At 39.2% G+C, this 17,855-nt stretch overlaps 1 protein-coding gene across 1 annotated transcript; it reads right to left on the bottom strand.

The window, feature by feature from the left end:
• Positions 1-8,267: 8,267 nt before the first annotated feature.
• Positions 8,268-9,835, bottom strand: LOC144705486 (transmembrane protein, putative (DUF3464)). Its single transcript, XM_078578190.1, has one exon. The coding sequence runs from the start codon at positions 9,781-9,783 to the stop codon at positions 9,271-9,273; it is 513 nt and encodes a 170-aa protein (XP_078434316.1). The 5' UTR covers positions 9,784-9,835; the 3' UTR covers positions 8,268-9,270.
• Between the last annotated feature and the right edge of the window lie 8,020 nt (positions 9,836-17,855).

Raw genomic sequence — 17,855 nt, 5'->3', positions numbered from 1 at the left:
ATACTAAGTTGGGGGGTTGAAAAATAAAAGGGTGGAAATTCTGTGGATATGAATGATGACAACGAGTGAAAGTAGTATAGGAACACCTCCACCTCATGTAATGGATACCCAAACCTAATTTGAGTGTCCAAATCATTCATGAAATGGAATCATGGGTAGGAAGGGGAATGGTACTTCTTCAAGTCCTGAGCACAAAGTCACTTTTCTTGATCCACCAAAACCTAAATTTAGAACATATATATTTACCCTCTTCACCATTATCCTAGTCTACCAAAAACCATCCCCATAAGCTTTTATTACCTACATGAACCCATCTCTAAACCTTCCCACTATTACTGATGATATGATTTCTCCCAAGTCTGTCTATCTTTCCCTTTGTGATATAATTGTGACATTGTTTTCTTGTTATCCGTCTTTCTTATTTCACTCTTCATCTTATCAATCTTATTCATCTCTCTAATTTTTCTTCATGCTCATTACATTCTCACAGGAATAGATATTTATGGTCACGCAGAAATTATATGGATTTGCTTTTATTCAGCAGTTAATTTTTTGATGTAGCCTTTTGAAAAAAAAATTCTTCTAAAAAAATTTATTCAAAAAAAGATAAAAAGGAAAATAAGAAGAAAAAAGTACCATTGGGGTTTTTGTACTGAAAGTTTATTTTCTCGTGATGAAATCTCCTTCCAAGTCTTGTGACAAATATTTTGATAATTTTCCTTTATCTTTTTTTACCTACCCCCTTTTGTCTAAAATATTGGGAGCAAAGTTATCTAAGCAACATTTCTATCTACACATGTTATCATTCATCTTAGCGTTCCCCTTGCTTTCGAGCCATCCATCCTTTTCTTCTCCCTTTAACTATAGCTACCCCATGTAACCATATCCTGACAACCTCACTTCATGGGCAGCAACTTGATATTTTTTTCTCACCAAGAGGAGAAAAGTATATCATCCCAAACTACTTCAGAATAAATATATCAGATAGTTCTAGCACCCAATAGTGACCTATTCAGAGTGTGTCCATATCCTTGAGAGATGTGAGGGCCACTTATTCGTTGAGAATTGTAAGGTCACTCTTATCTATAACATCATAACTGGAGAAGAGTAGATTCACTCTCTCATCTTAATTAGCTCTTTCCAACATACAAGGGAGTTAACGTACATGTCCTTTACAGGTTTATGTCTAAATTGTTTGCAAAAGTATCATGTGTTAATAATTTATTGATATTTATAACACTTCACTCTCTCTCTCTCTCTCTCTCTCTCTCTCTCTCTCTCTCTCTCTCTCTCTCTCTCTCTCTCTCTCTCTCTCTCTCTCTCTCTCTCTCTCTCTCTCTCTCTCTCTCTCTCTCTCTCTCTCTCTCTCTCTCTCTCTCTCTCTCTCTCTCTCTCTCTCTCTCTCTCTCTCTCTCTCTCTCTCTCTCTCTCTCTCTCTCTCTCTCTTTCTCTCTATATATATATATATATTCAAGGATGATTACATAACTCAAGAAATAATGGACATTTTTTAGGGACGAACAATGATTCAATTTTTTTTTTTAATGGCAAAAAACATAGTGCCGGGTACGGCCTACCCTGCGGTTGTGCCCGTAGACCAATCCATCCGTGCCTTGGACACCACCCCGGGGGATTTTATTTATAAAGTGAAGTGTTTATCAATGTTTATAGGCATGGAGCGAGTATAAATATCCCAATTACACTCGGATCTCACTCGTCCACGCCCATGTGCAGAAAATGAAAAGATACATAAGTGATACCCGGCAGGTGCTCAGAGAAGTGCTCGCGTCGATGTCTCACCGGAGCCCCCATGTTAACAATGATGGAGCAGTATTGGGGTTGTCCTCGCCTCCGAGAATTGGCAATGATGGAGTATGTGGCAAGGATCCATTCGAGGTGGGGGTAGTCCACCCTGCTAGCTTGAGATGGTACGGCTTTGGATTAGGCGGAAGGATGAGTGCTGCCACCCTGAGTGTTCCACGAAATCCATCAATCTCGCGGGCCTGCCGACGAGAGTATGCGACGCGTGCGGAGGGTCAGCAAGCCGAGATGGTCAATGCGGTAGCAGCCCCTAGCTGTCGAAGGGATCGCCTGCCAAGAAAGAAAAAGAGAAGAAGGGGTTCGTGTGTGTACCGCGTGGTTGGCGAGGGCATCTGCTATCTGGTTGCCTTCGCGCAACTGATGACGAACGCTAATTGTGTGAGGTCGGCACCGCATGATGTCCTGCCATACACGGTGTAGTCTCCACTGGGAGCATGTGCTTGCACGGAGCATGTCAACTAACACTTGTGAGTCCAATTCCACAACGATATTATGAAGTTTTTGTTCCTCGCAGAGGAGTAAACCATCACATATCGTCATAGCTTCGACTACTATGTTAGTTTGTACACCATAGAAAGAGGAGAAAGCAAAAAGAATATTCCCTGTATGATCGCGAAGGATGCCACCTCCCCCTGATGGGCCCGGGTTCCCTTTGGACGTACCATCCACATTTAATTTAAGGATGCCAATTGGCGGTGTGAGCCAATAGATAACATGTAGTTGAATGCGGATGGGAGCAAGGGTCGCCGAAATGCCCCAGGACAGAAGAAGTGGCATGCAAGTGGCGAGCTGCAGGCTCGAGGGGTAATGAGTTGATGGGTACGTCTTAGCCACATCTTGACCCGACGCATGATATCCACTGCTCGTATGGGTGTACCTGCAAAAAGAGAAGAATTTTGCCCCTTCCATATCTCCCATAATAAGTAAGCTATGGTGATGTGTAGGATGAGGCTCCATTTGGAGCATGTTGGCGAGAGTAATAGCTTGCAAAAACACTCTAATGGGGTCAGTGGACTATGAGAGAGCGGACGCCAAAGGTGTGTAATTTGGCGCCAACAGTCTAATGCTGTCTCAATATGGAAGAAAAGATGTTCCATAGTTTCAATATGGGGGGATGCTGGACAGCAATGACAACGGGAACTGATAGAATGACCAAGACGGATCAGTCGATCATCAGTCGGAAGGCCACGATGTAGAAGTCTCTAGAGGAAAAAGGAGACACGAGTAAGGATCACTGGATGCTAGATGCGGTGTCCCCAGTGCTGGATGGGGGCTTTCTCACGAAAATGCTCCCATGAAGAACTGCATGAGTACGCTTCATCGAGTGTGAGCGTCCAAATGGCGCAATCAGGATTGGACCCGATTGGAGTACTCGAGACCTGGGATAACGTGGGGGGGGAGGTCATGCTGCTCCCATAAGTGTTGCATGTTGCCCATAAGCAGTTGGGCCACTGTGAGCCGCACTCTATGAGGTATAAAGTGGGGATGGCTAGCGAAGGGCTCATCAGCATGCCAAGTATCAAACCACATGCTTATCTCACCTCGGCTAATATGTCAGCGCGCGACCTTGGTGATCTCAAGCTAGTGTCGCTGCCATGTCTGCCATGTCGCGTGACCTTGGCGACCTCGGCTAACAATGATTCAATTGGGCTGTATTTGATTGCATCAAATTAGATCTATAAAATTATCCTTTAATACTTATTTTTTGCCACATATTTTTAGATTTTCTCTAGCATTATTCACCATTTAAGGATTAAGAGAGAAAGTTATGCTTTACTTTCCTGATTTCTATTTTTTATCTTTTATTGATTATTAAGACTGACCCTAATTGACTCTTTAGAGTCAAATGGATTTCTCACATCTTCTTGGAGTTTTATTTGAAAAGCAGGACTTAGGTAAATACAAAGGTAAATTTGAGATTCAAATGGGAGGAAGGTAGAAACCTACGACATCTAATAATAGATAGTAAGAGGAGGCCCAATACACAAGAAGACATTCTAGGAGCCAACTCAAACCTCCTTATAGACCGGGTCAACTAATGGCAAGAATTGTGGAACTAGCCCACAAATTGAATTTTTTTGAAAGGTCTATTTCCGAATCTGAGAAGTAGGGCAGGTGGTTCCAGTTTGGAGATAAAGAAATCCTATCCCTCTAAGCCCTTGGAATTAAATCCAATGGCTGGGAGAATTAAGGCACTTCTATTTATTTTCTTCTCTCCTTTCTTTGTATCTCATCTTGGATTTCTGCTCTCAACTTATTGTTAGAGGCCTAGTGCATCATATTTCTTTGATACATTATTTTTCTACTAGATAGTGGGAGATAGAGTTTAAGGTTGATAAAGATTTTTGGAGAAATAACACCACTTCTCTCTTGAGGAAAGTGATAACAATCTTCGTGTGATCTACTGAATGTTTGATTTAAATTTTCTTGCATTTTTCTCTATTTAAATATTCTAGTGGATATCCTACACTTCAAGCTTTCCAACACATAAAAAAACATTGAAAAATTCCTCCTACAAAAATTTTGCAATGTTTTCAGTCGATTACCCGCTCGGCGGAGCTCCGCCACCCACAAACTGAGGCCAAGGGCTTTCTTCAAAGTTAAATCTTATTTATTGTCCAAAAAATTCTCAAAAATTTTCAATAAAATCACATTAGATTATTATAAATTACCTAAAACAAAATAAATATGTATTTCATTAAATTAAAATAGTTTATTAGTTTTCATTCCTATTAACAAAATATTTAAAATCCAGAAAAAAATTCAAAATTGCATGCAAGAATTATTTTAAAACATATTTGAAAAAGACATTTACTCTCTCATTGCATGCTCCTTGTAGATTCGACCCTTACTCACCCTATTCTAAGAAAAATTTTATAAATATCATTGCATAAATCAGAGCCTAAAAATGATTTATATAACCTAAATTCTTGTTGATCAGTTATCGTCAACTTCAGACCTCAGTTGATTGTCATCATCATCGTCCAGGCTGTCACTTAATTATCTTTTCTTATATCCTTCTCTCAAAGATCTCTCTTCAGATGACGGCCTTGTCACCACCGCAAACCAAAAAAATCAAGAGAAAATGAAAAAGATAAAGGAGGATCATCCCCAATTTAAATTTCAATGTTCAAATTCAGAGATGGTATTCCTAGTAGAAAAATTCAGTCAACGGCTATGATTAAGTCATGACCCGCTTTAGTTCTGGTGGTCCTCTCCCAATCAGTACCTTCCCCGTCAGTTCTGGTGGTCCTATTTCCAGTTGGCGATGCATCATTGGTCCGCATAAGGCTCTATCGCTGATTTCTCACCTATAGAAAAGGAAAAGATATTATAATGCACAAAAGAAATTGGGTCGTTCGATTTTCTTAGAAACAATCAACGACCTGTCCCCCCGCTTAGTTAAATCTTTTAATATTTGACCTGGCATGGCCCGCATTCTTCTAAAACTTCATGTTATTGCAATCCTGCATTGAAAGATTTAAAACTCATCACTCGGATATAATTGTCAAAAAAATATAACATTTGAATTTAAAATAAAGAAAGAAAGGAAAGGAAAGGACCTCCTATGTGTGTGTGCATTGGTGTTGATGTTGTGTCCCTTCGTCTGTGGCTCTGGTCTGCTCTTTTTGTCTATGGTTGCAGGTTTGGCCGTAGGGTACTACCTTAGCACCCGCGGCCATGGTTACGCCTAGAGTACTATCTGGCCGATCTTTCTAAGGCACAACCCACCTTTCTTTTGTTCTCTTTCTTTTCCTTTAGTAATCATTATTTATATTTTTTTCTTAGTATCTTCAGGTTGTAGTCATAAAAATAGAAAAGTTTATATAATATATGAACTGAAGCATGGAATGGAATTTATTCATCTCATATCAAGAAACATATATATATACTAATTCCATCTTGTAAACACCATATTACCTCAAAATGATGAAATACATGCATGAATTTGAATATGTCAATAGGATGACATGTGTCAGCGACAATGATGGTGTGGGCAAAGCAGGCTGCGACAAGGCGACACCATGGTGGTGGTGCAGTCACTGGCGTGGTGGCACTAGCAACTCATGGTTGGGGTGCAATCAGTGGCGCGGGCGATGGGCAGGGCAGCGCATAGTGGTGGCGAGGAGGGCAGGTCGGCATGGCTATCAGCACTATCAGCAGCAAGGCAACACGTGATCGGTGGTGCAGTCAGCGTGATAGCGTCAGCATGGTCAGGGTGGGGATGGCATGGCTGGTGGCACAAGCAGTGCAGACGATGGGAGGGTGGTGTGCAGTGACGGTGAGGGCAGCACGGGTCAAGCGGCGACAGCAAGGAACAAGGCAAGACGACGGCGATGGCATTAGGGTGTGTTGAAAATGTAGCAAACAAGGAGGATGGCAAAAAGGGAAAAATAGTTAAAATAAATAAAATAACACATATTTTAAAATAAAATTTTCCTTCTCTCATTTTTAGTCTGTACTCTCCCCCTCCTTTCATACCGGGTCACATGCCTCCCTAGGAAAAGGAAACATGCCCACATGACGGGTACTATGGGCCCTCTAAAAGGGAGAAAAGCCCATACATAGGACTATACATTGGCCCGAACTCACATAATACACACATATTGGCCCATTTAGAAGGCCACAAATGGAAAAGAAGTCCCAAAAATATGAGTGAAGATAATGTCTACCTCTGGGGGCCCATTGACTAGGCCTAATACTTGAAGGTCGGGTCTTTCACTTCAGCCCATGCTCCTCCAGCTGGTTGAGACTAGTGTTCGGTGCTAGATGTTCCCATCATAGAGGGTCACATGCAAATGGTCTTTTGGATGTCAGAAGGTATACTTAAGTTTGGGGTTTTTAAGGAAAATACCCACTTAATAAAAATAGATGGAGGTCTTGAACAAATTCTCCCAGGCCAGAATTGATTAGGGGCCTTCTGCGTCTTCTTTCTTCTCCCCATAGCTCCTCTCCATTATCGATACAACCGGTATGGCACAATGATGACGACGGAGGTTGAATGGAACTTGTCAAGGTACAAGAGGAGATTCGATGTGTCGAGGATCGCGTGGATACCTCTGGAGGTTGCACACATGAGCAGCTCGACGTGACTCATTCGAGGATTTAAGGAATCATAGATGTGGTCCATGCCCAAGTGATTCATTTCATGGTTTTAATGATGTTGTTACAATTTTGTTAATCTTTCGCTGCAAATCATTTTGAGTTTTTCATCCAGATCGAGGTACTAGAACCAACAATAAGAGAGACCAAATTACTTAAACATAAGTTGTGTTTCTTCAAATAATACTTAAAACCTAGGAAGATTCTCTTATTTTTTATATGCCCCAATTTTAGTTTTGGATGGTGAAGGGAACCCAGCCATTTCATCTTGTATTCATTGTTTGTTATGAGATTCCCACCAAATTTAGTCATATTTAGGCCTCTCCCTACATCCGCAATGAATTTGGGCTTGGTCCAAATTTTATAGTCCATATAACAATCCTCTTAATCTCATTTTATGCAAATCTTCATTCATTTATGCTCCATAAAAATACCTACAATAATCCCCTTCACACGTGCATTGAACCTTAAAATATCTTCAAATATTTTCCATTTGGCTTCAGTGACCATGCAGGTCAATAAAAAATTGAGTAAAATAAGCAAATATAAGAATGTTAAGACAAGTATTTGATAATATAATTCATGAAATCTCATGAAATAATATTATCGAGTGTGTATGTTTCATATAATTTTACTAATGTATGTATCACACAATACTTAAATATATCTATATTGGCATGTTATCTTGAGTGAACTTGGAAGCTTGCGATTTTAAGGATGTTTGCAATTCAGTTGTGATTTCTATGAATTTGGTTGCTAGCTGTGGCTGGGATTTAGGCATATTTCATTAGTTGGATGCCCATGTCATTATGACAAGGGCTATGACATGTGGATGTGGCCCAGGAATTTCTCCGTAAAAATCACGATCTTGTGTGTTTTTTCTAGAAGGTTTAATTCAAAATAATATTGTTATTTATTGATGGTAAATAAATCTATCATTTCCATCATTTAATAATGAAGTGAAATCATAATATATATTCACCTACAACCTTGGTCATGTAACATTATGGAAAAACCACACATATTTTGGTTAATTAAAAGAAGGCTCATTAGTGAAATAAATGTATTTAGGTAAAGATGCAATACATGTAAGTGCAGAGTAAACCTGGTATCATAGAGGTGAGATAACAAGAAGGACCTTGAAGGAACGAATAAGCTGATCAGCTCAATAGGTAGTTAGCCAGTCTTAGAGATAGATTCACTGTTTAAATATATCATATTTATATCCTCAAATCCATGAAATAATGCCAAACAATGAAACTTGAAAGAGGAAAAATGGCACAGCAATAAAAGGGAGACCACCTGTCAATGGAACTGAGAGTCAGATCTTGAGGGCATGAGTGTAATTCAAAATCCCTCATTTTCTTTCATTAGCTTAGTCAAGCATATCACAAAAGAAAAATTATTCTCCCTTTGGGACCAAATAGATAAATAATGAAATCAAAATTGCAGTTATTAACAAACATAAAAACTCTACAGATCCTTCAGGCCGTCTGCAACTGCCTCGAGATCCGATCTGCTGCCGAAACTCTGAAACTCTTAAACCCCAAGTGCTCTTTGTTTAGCACAACGGCAGACACTTAATATCTTAACAAACATAAAAACCCACATCAAAAATGGCACAACTTGAATCTTATTAACACCAACCCACATAACTCAGCTTTTCTTTCGTACTTATTCCTCCCACAACTTGAATCTTAACAATGACAACTCAGCTCTTCTTCCTCCCACAACTTGAATCTTAACAATACAAACCCATATAACAACTAGGCTCTTCTTCCTTCCACAACTTGAATCTTAACAATACCAACCCATACAACAACTCAGCCCTTCTTCCTCCCACAACTTGAAACTTAACAATAGAAAACCCATATCAAACTCAGCTCTTCTTCCTCCCACAACTTGAATCTTAACAATACCAAACCCATATCAGAACTCAGCTCTTCTTCATCCCACACCATGAATCTTAACAATAAAAAACCCATATCAGAACTCAGAACTTGAATACAATACCAACCCACGTAACAACTCAGCTCTTCTCTCCTACTTATTCTTCCCACAACTTGAATCTTAACAATACCAAACCCATATCAGAATTCAGCTCTTCTTCCTCCCACAACTTCAATCTAAACAGTACAAAACCCATATCCTCCGACAACTTGAACCTAAACAATACAAAACCCAGATCAGAACTCAGCTCTTCTTCCTCCCACAACTTGAATCTTAACAGTACAAAACCCACATCCTCCGACAACTTGAATCTAAACAATACAAAACCCAGATCAGAACTCAGCTCTTCTTCCTCCCACAACATAAAACCTAAACTACACCAACCCATATCAGAACTCAGCTCTTCTTCCCTTCTTCCTCCTCCCACAACTTGGGCCAGTTCCTGGCAGCTTCATCCCAGCCAAGCAGAGACCCCTCTCTCTCCGGCTCCCAGCTAGTGGACAGCGTCCCATACGCTATCCCCAGCGCCGAAGTACCAAACGAAAGCAGAGTACTTGCAAAGGGCACCCAAACCGGCACGTCCCAAACGCCGCTATCCTTGAGAGAATTCATCACATAGAGCAACCCAACGCCGCTGCCCATCGGCAGCCCAACTGCTACAATTATCCGCTTCACCATCCTGTCAAATACAACCTGAGGAATCTCGTCATCTTCTTCATCAGCTCTTCGCTTTCCTCTGCCTTCTTCTTCACCTCGGCGGCCCTTCCCTGCTGCAAGTATTCTACTTGTTCTTGCTCTTGTTCTTCCGGTTTGCTGGGGAGATACCCTTCTTCTCCATGGCGGTGAAGTCGTGTTCATGATTGATGATGGGGAGGTGAGCGGTTGAAAACTTGGCAGGGATGCGGCCATGGTGGATTATTTGGAAGATCTTCCTGCTCGGCCTGCTTTCAGGGTCTGAAAGAGGATAATCTTATCTTATCTGGAGAGATTTTCATGCAGAATAACCCAGATTTTTCCTTTTTTGTGCAGCAGGTGTATGGATGTCTAGGGTGAGGAAGTGCTCCATTTGATGTTTCATTTCCCAAGTTTTTAAAGATATCCTTGGTACTCAGGTGTGATGAAAATTTGCTTTCCTTCATTAGTATTTCAGTATTGGCATGTCATTGCCATCATCTTAGATTACTATTTCAGTATTTTAAACAATTTTATTACTTGTAAATTTCACCTTATTAATTCATGTCTAATTAAAAGATCAAACATGGAGATTACCTGAGTTTGTTTTCTACATTATTATGTACTAACCATGGCTAACCTTAGTGACATATCACAACTTGTGATCAGAAAGAAAGGATCCATACATTATCCCAGATACATCATTTGATTTGGGAAAAACGATTCACTTAGATATCTTCATATCATGAAAAAAGAGGGTTATATATTTGATCTAAATATTTGGCCTCCACCCATATTTTTTAAGATAACAACTAGATGTATTTTGTATAAATATATTATATTCAAATAGAAAATAAATAAGGTTCTAGACATATTTTTAATGTACACATTGTATTCTCATGTAGTCATGGTTATCCAAGTATGATAGATGATAAGATAAAGATATGAGTGACAGAAAATTATAAGTTTATATATTCATCATAAAAATATATGTGAATTTTTTTGGCTTTATACTTGGGAAAAGACCATCAAATAGCATCAAAAATTTTTGAATGCAAATAAATCGCATCTTAAAATTTGCTGAGCGTGTGTTAGGGTAAGATGTGTGTATTTTCTTGGTATTTTTAATGGTTTGGGAACAAAAGACAGCACCATCCCTATGATACTAGGTGAACGATATCCTAGCATGCTAAGTGATGTACCTTAGGCTTCAGTTACCGACCTTTTTGACGTAGGGTCTATATTTATTCTATCTTCTCACATCTGTGTCTACCCTATAATAATCTGAATAATTATCGGGGTCTTCTATTAAATGTTAACAAGTTTTGAATTTAAATATGTAATATAGAGATATTATTATAACTTGACTATCCTTTGAAGGAATATATTAGAAAGCTTGAGCTAATAAGTATTAAGCTAAAAAGATGATGTCTAGAAGGATCGAGGTGTGTGAAATTTATTTCAAATAAATTTTATAGTTTATTTTTTATGAAATTTCGTGTCCAAAGGGATCAAAAACTTCCCAAACTCGTTCTATTATGGGATTTTTCATGTCTACTTACCAGAAGCCTATTCTTCTGATGATTTCTGTTTTAAAAAAAATATGGATGGACCAATTTTAAAAGACAACTACGTTTAAAAGACATAAATATCTGAATCGGGAATTTGGAGTTCCATACTTATCTATCAATTTTAGCATTAAAAACTCGCTTACCCCCATTTTGGAACTTAAAAATTTTTGGGAGACATCGCCCATGGTGGACTCACTTTTTCAATCATCATACATGGTAACATAATTTTGACACTAATATGTCATCAGATGATGAATTTCAAAACATATATTTTCACACTCATGAATTTCTCTAGCTTTTTAATCATTTATGTTGTGGACCATTTATTATGAATTTAGTTCTATACATCCATATTTGTTTGAGGATTTCTCCTTACAATTTCATCATTTTGTATAAATAGCTACTATTACTTTTCATTGGTTTGTTGAGTGAACATCAATTTAATACTAATAATTATTTAGTTTTATGCTTAGTTTCATAAACAATACTAAATTATGCACATATATTAGTCATCTATATGGATTATTTAAATCATGAATTATTTACTAAGGGCTACTTTATGTGTTTATTTATTAATTATTATGATATTTTAATCAAACTTTAATTCATGGATGCAAATTGGAGAAGAAAGAGAGTGAAATTCATGTTGAGTTAGAATTGACGGCCCTGTACTCAAGGATGATGAGAACAAACCCAATTTAGTCCTCTTAGGAGACCATGTCAAAGGAAAACAAATTTTTAGGAAATAAATCCATAATTTGGCTTCGGAAGTGGTGTTCCTACTGAATTATGGATGAGAACATGTATCAGGGTTGAATTCAAGACATATCAGCCCTCTATATCCAAGGAATGAGATTGAAGGACTTCAAACATCTGGATTCTTCAATTTAAACTTATATTTATCTTATATGTATCCATTTTTGAGATTTGTGCCCGCACAAGGATTGAAAGATTGAAACAGCATTATCATTAAGGTTCATTCATATTCCCCAAGGATGTAGAGTAGAAATATCAGGATGTGTGAGTTAAAGGGAAAAGCATTAAAGCATCCTTAGTCAGGAGTGACAATGCTGTATGTAGTTTCTCCTTCTTGATTACTTTTTTCTCGCATCCTCTTTAATAAGTCTTGAAAGATAATAGGGACCTATATCTTTCTACTAATACAAAATCAATAAAAAAAAATTGGCATGCAGTGAAAGTTATAAGTAACTTAATATGACGCAGGCCACCAAACAACCAACCCACCGCAGTATGTAAAATCCACAACAGCACATGTAGACCTTTGTGTAAAATCAGTTATTTCTGTTATTTGACCCAGTTGAATGGGCTCCACTGTGTCAAATTGATCAAAATGTCTCAAGCCAAAATATCTGTTTGAAAATTTAAAATTTGGGGAGCTAGAACCTATTTTCATGGATCTATTTCTAGCTGATGGATCAGTGTGACAACCGCTTTGAAGAATAAATGGACTGTTAGTTAGAATTGGAAATTACACATTTATTTTTTACATTGTTGTGCAGAGATGAATGTTACCTGAAATATTAGACATTCAACTGTTATTTTGGGTCACCTTTTCATAGCTATAACAAATGCAGATTACAGTTGGGGAAAATGTAATATGGATTTTACAGTCGGAATGAGAGAGTGGAGTTCATGATTGCTAAGCTCATGAAATATCCAATGTAAATTCATGATGAAGTTAGCGTATGAGAGTTTTATGGGATGGATGAAGATGAATCAAAGGGATATCTTCTTAGGATTCAAGATTTGAATCACAAAAAACGGTAACCTAGTTCCCCGAGACTCCATGAATACCCTCTTGAGAAAATCCTAAAATCCAACTATTTTATTTCTAGAATATACATTTTAATTACTCTCTTCTTTTATCATATCTTCATATTTGACCCCTGAACCATAAATGTGATACCTACATGTTTTAAGAGGTCATAAGTTAGCCATAGGTTGGACCATTGACTATATTAAAGTATTTCCTTAACACGTATGTGCGTATTGAATTTTTGTTGAAGAAGGATATAAACCATTTAAGGCGAGCCAATGTAGTTTAAATATTCACATGATCCTGTCTTACAAAATAGATCCTTAAATGGTTGGATGTTAGGTTTCATTATGATATTTCTAATAGTTCATGGTCAGTCCTATTCATGTGATACCAAAGAAATATGTTAATACTGTAAAAATAAACAAAAAATTTATAAATATTAGCCACCTATTGGAATTTTTGAGTATATAATAGAAAATTAAATCAGTGGTAATAAATACGATTCTTAATTACATTTATTGATCATATTTTGGAAAAAAAATCATGGAAATTTTAGATTCATCTTGATGGTTATGCAGGTTATAGTATAATTAAGATTCATAATGCTGATAGACAGAAAATTACCTTTATCTGCACTGTAGGAAACTTTGCTTTTAGAAGAATACCTTTTGGACTATGTAATTTTCGTGCCATCTTTGAAAGATACATGAATCCCATTTTTTCAGTCTCTGTAAGTGATTCTCTTGAGATTTTCCTGGATTTTCCTTCAGTTTTTGTAACCTTTTTTGTTAATTTCCTAACCTGCCTAACCAAAGAGTTCCAAATTTGGATTGAAAATATTATAGTACTAAGTTGTGATGAAAATTATTTCATTATGCAGGTAGGCATAGTCTTGGGGCATCGGTAAGAAAACAGCAGCTGGAGATAAACAAGGAGAAGATCAAAGCAATAAAGGCACTACCTCTTCCATCATCCACGGTAACATAAATTTGATACTAATAGCTCGTCGGATATTAAAGTTCAAAAAATGTTTTTCTCATGCATGAATTTTCTATAATATTTTTCTTAAAACATTTTTTCACTTAGTTTATGCATTATTATTATTTGTGATACCTTATCTTTCTTCTTAAAGTCTCTCTAATTGATCATCAGACTTCCACTCATTTTGTATTAATCTTCATTGAGTTATTAACCATTATCCAAATATTAAAAACACTTTGGATTAACAGGTTTCTTTCATGAAAGTGAAACTCTTAAAAATATTGGACTTTACTAAACCTATATCATTCATAGGACATTCTTTTTTATACATTATTATGCATCTTATGTTATTTAAAACCATTGTTCTTTGGAAACTAAGACGATTTATGTCTTATACAATAGTCCTAAGATCTTTGATTAAAAAATCTGTGACAATGACTATTATGATTTGAGTGGGCACCAAAACGATATTTTTTTTATTAATGCCGATGGTCTAGAATTCTAATTGCTACTTTCCTTATAACATTCCATTAAGTTATCCAATATGTTCAATATTGCAAGAAAAAAATGATATTGATTTTATATATTCATTATAAAATATAAAATATAATAGCATGCATTCAGATTTTTTAATCGAAGAACATAGGACTCTTATATGAGACATAAATCATTTTAAATCTAAGAGAGAGAAAGAGAGCAGGTAGGCCCAAAAATTTCCATATTAGTAAACCTATACTTATTACTTCTTTGATTCATCAGCGGCAAGCCAAAAGATTAGCCCCTCGTCCATAACTTCTCTATTCTCTAATTGAATAAAAATTAGAGAGAGAGAGAGAGGTAGACAGATAGGCAGAGAGAGAACATGGGGGCCTAGATATTCCATGTGGTGACGACATGTAAATTAATGTTTATAGATAGACAGATATATTGTAGACATTTATAGAGAAGAGAGGGAGAGACCAAGAGAGAGAGTGAGAGAGGAAGAGAGAGATTGAGAGAGAGAGAAAGAGAGGAAGAAAGAGAGAGAGAAAGACAGATAGGCAGAGAGAGAACATGTGGGCCCAGATATTCCATGTGGTGACGACATGTAAATTAATGTTTATAGATAGACAGATATATTGCAGACATTTATAGAGAAGAGAGTGAGGGAGAGGCCAAGAGAGAGAGAGAGGAAGAGAGAGAGAGAGAGAGAGAGAGAAAGACAGATAGGCAGAGAGAGAGAGAGAGAGCAAGAGGGAGAGGGAGAGAGAAAGAGAGAGAGAGGGAGAGGAAGAGAGACCGAGAGAGAGATCAAACGAGAGACCAAGAGAGAGAGGAAGAGACAGACCAAGTGAGAGAGAGAGAGAGGGAGAGAGAGAGAGCAAGAGAGAGAGAGAGGGAGAGAGGAAGAGAGAGACCAAGAGAGAGAGGGGGGGCGAGAGAGATTGAGAGAAGAAGAAGAAGAGAGAGAGAGAGTGAGGGAGAGAACAAGAGAAATAGAAGGAGAGAAATACCAAAAGAGAGAGAGGGGGAAAGAAAGGGAGAGGGAGAGAAAGTGAGGAAGAGAGAGAGGGGAAGAGAGAGAGAGAGAGAGCAAGAGAGAGGGAGAGATGAACAGAGAGACCAAAAGAGAGAGAGAGAGAGAGCAAGAGAGAGAGTGAGAGATGAATAGAGAGACCAAGAGAGAGAGGGAGAGATGAATAGAGAGACCAAAAGAAAGAGAGAGGCCAAAAGAAAGAGAGAGGCCAAGACAAAGAAGGAGAGAGAGAGAGAGAGCATGAGAGAGAGTGGGGGAGAGAAGAGAGAGAAAGAAGAGGAGAAACCAAAAGAGAGAGGGGGAGAGAAAGCGAGAGGGAGAGTGAGGAAGAGAAAGTCCAAGAGAGAAAGAGAGGGAAGAAAGAATGAGAGAGAAAGAGAGAGAGAGAGAGAGTGAGGTCGAGAGAGAGAGGGAAGGAGACTAAGTCATTAATAGGCATCAGGGATCAGATCGTATCGGATCGTTCGAATCTTGATCTACAGATTCGAATGAACACAAGCCGATTCGAACGATTTGTTCGAATCTTTCGATCGAACAAACCCTTTGTTCGTGTTCGATGGAAAGTTTCGAACGAACAAATTGGGTTGTTCGTGTTCGATTGCCATTTGTTCTACCTTGTTCGAACAAGTTCGAACAATTTCGAACAAATGGCCATCGGCGCCAGCAACACTCTCTGGCCGGCGCTGGCGGCCGCTGGCCGGCGCTGGCGGCGCTGGCGGCACTGGCGGCTGGCGCTGGCAGCCGCTTGCCGGCGCTGGCGGCCGCTGGCCTGCGCTGGCGGCCGCTGGCCGACGCTGGCCGGCGTTGGCAGCCGCTGGCGGCGGCTGGATGGTCACTGGCTGGCCCTGGGCGCAGCTGGCCGCCACTGGCGCCATCGGATTCGAACATTCGATTCGATCCGATTCGAACAACGTGTTCGAATCGGATCTTATTCGAACATTCGATTCGATCCAAGTTGAACAACATGTTCGAATCTGATCTTATTCGAACATTCGATCCGAACAGCCACCTTGTTCGAACAATCCGATCCGAACAGATGCTCAGATCGGGTTCGGATCGGATTTGAACGGGGCAGATCGGTGTTTGGATTCAATCGTTCGAATGCCCGATCCGATCGAACATTCGAACGATCTGTCCGAATCCCCGAAGCCTAGTCATTAATGGACCAAGGGAGAGAAGGGGAGGGGAAAACCACAGAGAGAGTAAGAGAGAAAGGGAAACCAAGAGATAAGAGAGAGAGAGAGCAGAAGAGAAAGAGAACACCTTGAACCAGACGTCCCATCTAGGTCAATCACATACCTTTTACTTTTTTGGCTCGTCAAAGAAAAGCCCAGAGACTAACCCCTTATCTAGAACTTCACTGTTCTCAAAGGGGGTCTCAAGACAATAGAGGAAGAGAGAAACAGATAAATATATATAGCCTGTGGCCCCAGACATTCCCTTCTGGCCATTACCTTTACCTCAGGCACATCTCTCTCTCTCTCTCATTATATATATATATATATAGAGAGAGAGAGAGAGATAGACGAAGAGAGGAAAGAGAAGAGAGAGAGATGGAAATAGAGGCCAGACATTCCATCTGGATTCAACATTTACCTTTTGATTTCTTTGACTTGCCAGAGGAAAGCACAGAGGCTATTCTCAAACTGGATTAGAGGAGACATAGAGAGAGAGAGAGAGGGAGCCCTGGAAATACCCCCTTGTCTTGAACCCTGTAGAGAGAGACAGGGGAGACCAAGAGAGAGACAGAGAGAGAGATAGGGAGACCAAGAGAGATAGAGATAGGGAGATCAGGAGAGAGATATAGGAAGACCAAGAGAGACAGACATAGAGAGACCAGGAGAGAGAGAGAGAGAGAGAGAGACATAAGGAGACCAAGAGAGATAGACATAGAGAACAAGAGAGAGAGATAGGGAGACCAAGAGAGATAGAGAGAGACCTGGAGAGAGAGACATAAGGAGGCGAAGAGAGATAGACAGAGAGAGATAGGGAGACCAAGAGAGATAGAGAGAGACCTGGAGAGAGACATAAGGAGGCGAAGAGAGATAGACAGAGAGAGATAGGGAGACCAAGAGAGATAGAGAGAGAGATAGGGAGACCATGAGAGATAGAGAGAGAGAGACCAGGAGAGAGAGAAAGAGATAGGGAGACCAAGAGAGACGGAGAGAGATAGACCTGGAGAGAGAGATAGGGAGACCGAGAGGGAGAGAGAGATATGGAGACCAAGAGAGATAGGGACCAAGAGAGAGAGAGACCAGGAGATAGATAGGGAGACCAAGAGAGAGACAGAGACCAGGGGAGAGAGAGAGAGAGAGAGAGGGAGACCAAGAGAGATAGAGGGAGCGAGACCTGGAGAGAGAGATAGGGAGACCAAGAGATCAGGAGAGAGAGAGAGAGATAGGGAGACCAGGAGATACATATGTAGAGAGAGAGTGATAGGGAGATGAGGAGATACATATGT

The sequence above is a fragment of the Wolffia australiana genome, chromosome 7 (assembly GCF_029677425.1).
Source record: "Wolffia australiana isolate 7733 chromosome 7, ASM2967742v1".
In the NCBI taxonomy this organism is placed as follows: domain Eukaryota; kingdom Viridiplantae; phylum Streptophyta; class Magnoliopsida; order Alismatales; family Araceae; genus Wolffia; species Wolffia australiana.
The sequence above is the reverse complement of the archived record's forward strand: the minus strand, read 5'-3'. Positions and strand labels throughout refer to the sequence as shown.

Coding starts and splice junctions, on each gene's coding strand:
- LOC144705486 (XM_078578190.1), bottom strand. CDS start 9,783: ATGGCCGCATCCCTGCCAAGTTTTCAACCGCTCACCTCCCCATCATCA.